At 33.8% G+C, this 4,805-nt stretch overlaps 1 protein-coding gene across 1 annotated transcript; it reads right to left on the reverse strand.

Moving 5' to 3' along the window:
* Positions 1 to 965: 965 nt before the first annotated feature.
* LOC130559185 (tryptase beta-2-like) lies at positions 966 to 4,337 on the reverse strand. The gene is made up of 7 exons (XM_057342112.1): positions 4,271 to 4,337; positions 3,095 to 3,118; positions 2,241 to 2,261; positions 1,964 to 2,132; positions 1,614 to 1,882; positions 1,391 to 1,530; positions 966 to 1,271 (listed from the first exon to the last, which is right to left on the reverse strand). Exons 5-7 carry the CDS (start codon positions 1,864 to 1,866, stop codon positions 987 to 989), a joined length of 678 nt encoding a protein of 225 aa, XP_057198095.1. The 5' UTR covers positions 1,867 to 1,882; positions 1,964 to 2,132; positions 2,241 to 2,261; positions 3,095 to 3,118; positions 4,271 to 4,337; the 3' UTR covers positions 966 to 986.
* Between the last annotated feature and the right edge of the window lie 468 nt (positions 4,338 to 4,805).

Here is a 4,805-nt window from a genome sequence, read left to right on the forward strand (position 1 = left end):
GGGTTTGATCACTACCCTGCGTTGAATTGTGGTCTTAGATCAGCCTTAAGTGTACATTCAGTGTGAAGCAGACTTGCTACCTCTGTCCAAATAAACTTCCCTCATCCAATTGACGTAGTTTTATGCACTTCAAGATGACAGGATTCTTTTGAGAAAAGTGTCATTTGAGATTATATCTAAAAGTAGAGTTAAGCATTGACAACAATGACAAAGTGATGATAGATTAAAGTGAGCAGAGTTTATTGAGTAATTGTTATAGAAAACCGATTTGGAGGATGCTATTAGACATTGTCTCATGATGTTAGTAGATCATTGGAGACCTATATATACTTGTAAAGACAATAAAACACCCAACATAAGATTTAACAACATGGAAAGCAATAATGATAATAAACGATAAAATGCATGAATATGTTGTACAGTATAATTAATAAATGTGTACAAATGAGTAAAGGTTTGTAAATGAATATATGGGTAATACAACAAAATAAATAAAATGTATGAAAAATGTAATAATGTATAATAATGAAAAAAACACATTTATTTCTCCTGCGTGCGTGCGTGCGTGCGTGCGTGCGTGCGTGCGTGCGTGCGTGCGTGTGTGTGTGTGTGTGTGTGTGTGTGTGATATTTATTTTGTTTAGACTGCATGCTTGTAACTATACTACAGCACAAACATTTTCACACAACCTAAAGCTGAGATGGGAAATAAAATGTCAGTCAGAAAAATATTAGTTCTGATCTAAATGAGAATGCTTGTTTATACACTAAAGCGTTCTGAATCGATAAACCTACTGACTTTTATTATTCTATCCTCTTCTAATTTAATTACAAAAATAGAAAATGTTTTAATATTAAAAGAAAATGAAAATATTAATATTAAATATTAAAGTCATTTTGAGTTAATTAAAAAACTAAACGATCCTATAATTCATTCAACTAAACAAATATTACATGTGTGGGAATGATGATGGAATAATAATGTCTTTAATAATAAATAAAGGGGCAAATAAGAGGAATGATGGAAATTGAGAGGGACAGAGAAAGCAAGAAGTGATTGAATGTGTTTCTGTTGAAGCCAGAAACAGAGATGAAATCGATAAATCCAGGCTCGTGACCAGTTGTGTAAGATCTGATCCAGGAGTGATATTTAGACACTCTTGTGTACACGCCAGGACACAACGGTTCCCCACAGCCTTCACCAAAACTCACAATTCCAGACTGGATCCACTGGGAGCCCTTCTTACTAACCAGTGGTCCTCCGGAGTCACCCTGCATACACAAACATATAACACTCACACTTTCACAACAAAAACTGTAGAAAAGTATTTTAAAGTTATTAAAGGTGTTTCTCTATTAGTATTTTAGATAAAAAATGTCTGACATTGTACCTGACAAGCGTCTGCTTCTGTCCGCAGTAACTCTCCAGCACATATCATGTTGTCTGTGATCACTTTATAACAGGATGCATGGCAAACACTGTCGTTGACAATGGGTGCTGGCACCTGCTGCAACTGTACAAGTTCGTCGGCTGTAACATGTAGATCAGTGGAAAACATTAGTTGAGCTGAGATTTAGAAACTTTTTATAAGTGTATATTAAGATTTCTCTCACATTTATCGACGAGTGTTCCCCATCCTGTGACCCAACTCTTAGTACCTGCTGCGATTGAGCTGTTGGCACCAGCCAGACAGACGGGTCTGATGTAATCCGTGAAATTCACAGTAGAGGAGAGCTGCACTAGAGCGATGTTGTTGTCTTTTGTAAAACTGTTATAACTAGGATGTATGTACACTTGACTCACTTTTCTGTTTATCTCATTTGGGTTTTGTCCTGTTTGGTTTTGACGTCCCAAGTATGCCACCATGTAATCTATAAGAGCGCTGTAAAGGGAGAAATGTTTTAACTCCTCTGCGAGCGTATACTTTCACGTCTTTGGCTTTTTTAAGCTTTAAACATCGTACCCTTGGAGGCAGTGAGCTGAAGTCAAAACCCATCTTTTACTGATGAGACTTCCACCGCAGTAATGGTTGGTGTTGGAGGATTTTCGAAGGCTAACTTGCCAAGGCCAAGACCCTGCAGTCGCATGTCCCCGTCCAGAAAGTTTTGTGTTGAGGGAGGCTTTGCCGCACACTGAAGTGATGAGAGAAAGTGAAAATTGAAATGCCTCACAAACCCAGCAAAACATTCTGTGTAGAATATACTGTAAGTTTTATGGTGTTTACAAGAGTTATGACTTACCATCTGACTGACAGAGAGAGCCTGTGAAAACACCAAAAGGACATTATCAATATAGCAGATTACAGTTAAAGTATAATGAATTTATATATATATTTAATATATATATATACAGTTTGGTTCCAAAACGAGATCATTTTTTTCAAAAATCATGTTTTTTTATTGCGCATTCCAATTAATATCAATCAAACTGCAGTTGATTTGTTTTGATTTAAGCCAAAATAACTCTTTAAAAATACAGCTAACTAATACAATAAAAACATGATTTTTGAACATTTTTAAAAACGTTATCTCTTTTTGAAAATAAACTCTTTATAGGCCCTATTTATATATATGTTGGCCTATATATTGTACATCATATTATGTTCCACCATAGTGAAGTTAAAGATTCTGATTATGTTTAGACAATGCTAAAGATCTCAACTGTAAAAGAGCCAACATGTTCTATATTATTGTCAAATGTCCATTACATTGGTAACCAAACATCACTGACACCTGTTGACCTCAATTGTATGGCTATAAAACCATTGAGAACATTTTTAGAAAAATATTCATTTGTTTAACCGAAAAAAGAGTCATATACAGGTTTTAAATGTTATGAGGATGAATAAATGATGGCAGAATGTATATTTTAGGGTGAACTTAAAAATAACTGGTCTGCATCAGTTTTCTTGATGAAAGGCTACAGTATACAATACATCTTGAATGTTCGTAATTCATTGTACTGCAGATCAAAAAACATTTACACATAAGCTGATAAGAAAACCATGAATAAAAACAGTCAAGTATTCAGTCAAGTGTGTTACAACAGAGGAATTCAGCTGATGTGTCTGGAACAAAACATTTTAAGATCTCACCGGTTATATTAATGAGAATGGCTCCTGCAACACACAAACACACAGCGGTGTTAAACCTCATCTTCTGGCCTGCTCTGTTTGCTGGGTTCTTCAATTTGCTTGTTATGTAAATACCTCGAGGGTGTGCTCCTAAAAAAAGAACGTCTTTTTGATATTTTTGTAACAAGTGTGTAAAGCAATGCAATGTGGCTCAAAAACATGCAAAATGGTATGCATATTGTCATTTTAAATATATATATGTATCTGTTTCATTTAAATGTAATTATTACCTTACAAAACAAAAAAATACTTTCAACTAAAGCCAAACCTAAACAGACCTAATGTAATGTCTTGTTTTAAATCGATTAGCTACAACATTTCTCTGAACTGTATATGTCAAGCTTATTTACAGTTAACCAACTAACAGGTTTTTACTGAAGCATTTTTTAATGATTTTTACTCAAATTTAAAAGCACAAATCATTGTTAATTAGAGATGATTAATTACAGATCTTAAAAAGTTCATCAAAACAAACAAAACCTCTATGAACACAGCGATTTATACATTTAAGATCACTTTTATGCATGTTTTTCTAAAAACCGTTGTTAAAGGGGGTTAAAGGTTTTTTAATTGGACTGTATGCTGTTTTATGATTTGAATAGGAAAAAACATTTCCCGTCTATTTATCATACAGACCGTTTGACCAGTAATTAGGGCTGTCATCATATCAGATTTTCACAAGAATTTCTGATTAACAGTATTATCAAGATGTCTATTGACAAGTTTTTTAATAAACTAATAATGCTAGTCACATTCATCTTTAATATTTCTGTGTGTATGTTTTTAAAAAATTTGGCCACTGAATAAGTGCTGAATTATTTTTGATATCGTATATGTAGAATAATTTAATATTGATAATCATGGACTGTAAAAACGCTGAAATAACTTATTTTAATAAACAAATATAGCTTAAATGACACATAAAAAGTGAATTGCCAAGGTAGCCTTCAAGTGTTAAGGCAGCAAATAATATTTTACAGTTTGAATTTGAACATCACCCTTATTATCAATGCAGATTGTGACACCCCTACTATGTAATAATAATGAAGATTTACTAAGAGGCAATGATCTTTTGATTTACATCCTGATTTCGCTTTATGAACTGTCCCTACTATAGTAACAGATGCATTAACTCACCTGTGCTATGTTGACTCCTGCTGATCTGTCTCGCTCGATGCTCACAACTACTGAACTGATGCAGACCCACTCCTGGTCCATACTAACCTTATGTAACAATGTAAAAAAAAAATGAAGCATATGCATTTCTGCCCCTATAGCCCTTGCATTTCCATTTTTCTTTCCATATGGAAAATATATGGGGCGTTGTTCAGAGGCAACCTTTGCATTAGCACAAACACATTGTGCTATACACAAATTTGAATACACCCAAATTACAGTACTTCACGACTTCAAAAAGTCTAGATGCTTCTGTATTTTTCCTCTAGCCAATGGTAGCCTATATTAACCGTAGTTTGTATCGTAACCAAAAATTGACCATGGTCTCATTATACTAACCATGATTTTTGTTGTAAAACTATGGTAATACAAATGGTAACCATATCTGGCACAACAAAATGTTACTTCTAAATAATTACAATAATAAAACCAGTATAGTTAAGTTTCTATCTAAAGATAATCAGATGTGAACACATACACAACTTGTACACTACCA

This window comes from Triplophysa rosa, linkage group LG9, assembly GCF_024868665.1.
Source record: "Triplophysa rosa linkage group LG9, Trosa_1v2, whole genome shotgun sequence".
Taxonomy (NCBI): Eukaryota; Metazoa; Chordata; class Actinopteri; order Cypriniformes; family Nemacheilidae; genus Triplophysa; species Triplophysa rosa.

Bases quoted from the DNA above. Each gene is read 5' to 3' on its own strand.
- LOC130559185 (XM_057342112.1), bottom strand. From the start codon at position 1,866: ATGGTGGCATACTTGGGACGTCAAAACCAAACAGGACAAAACCCAAAT. The intron at 1,531-1,613 runs GTGAGAGAAATC...TACATGTTACAG, and splicing joins GGGAACACTCGTCGATAAAT to CCGACGAACTTGTACAGTTG. The intron at 1,272-1,390 runs GTACAATGTCAG...TTGTGTATGCAG, and splicing joins CAGAAGCAGACGCTTGTCAG to GGTGACTCCGGAGGACCACT.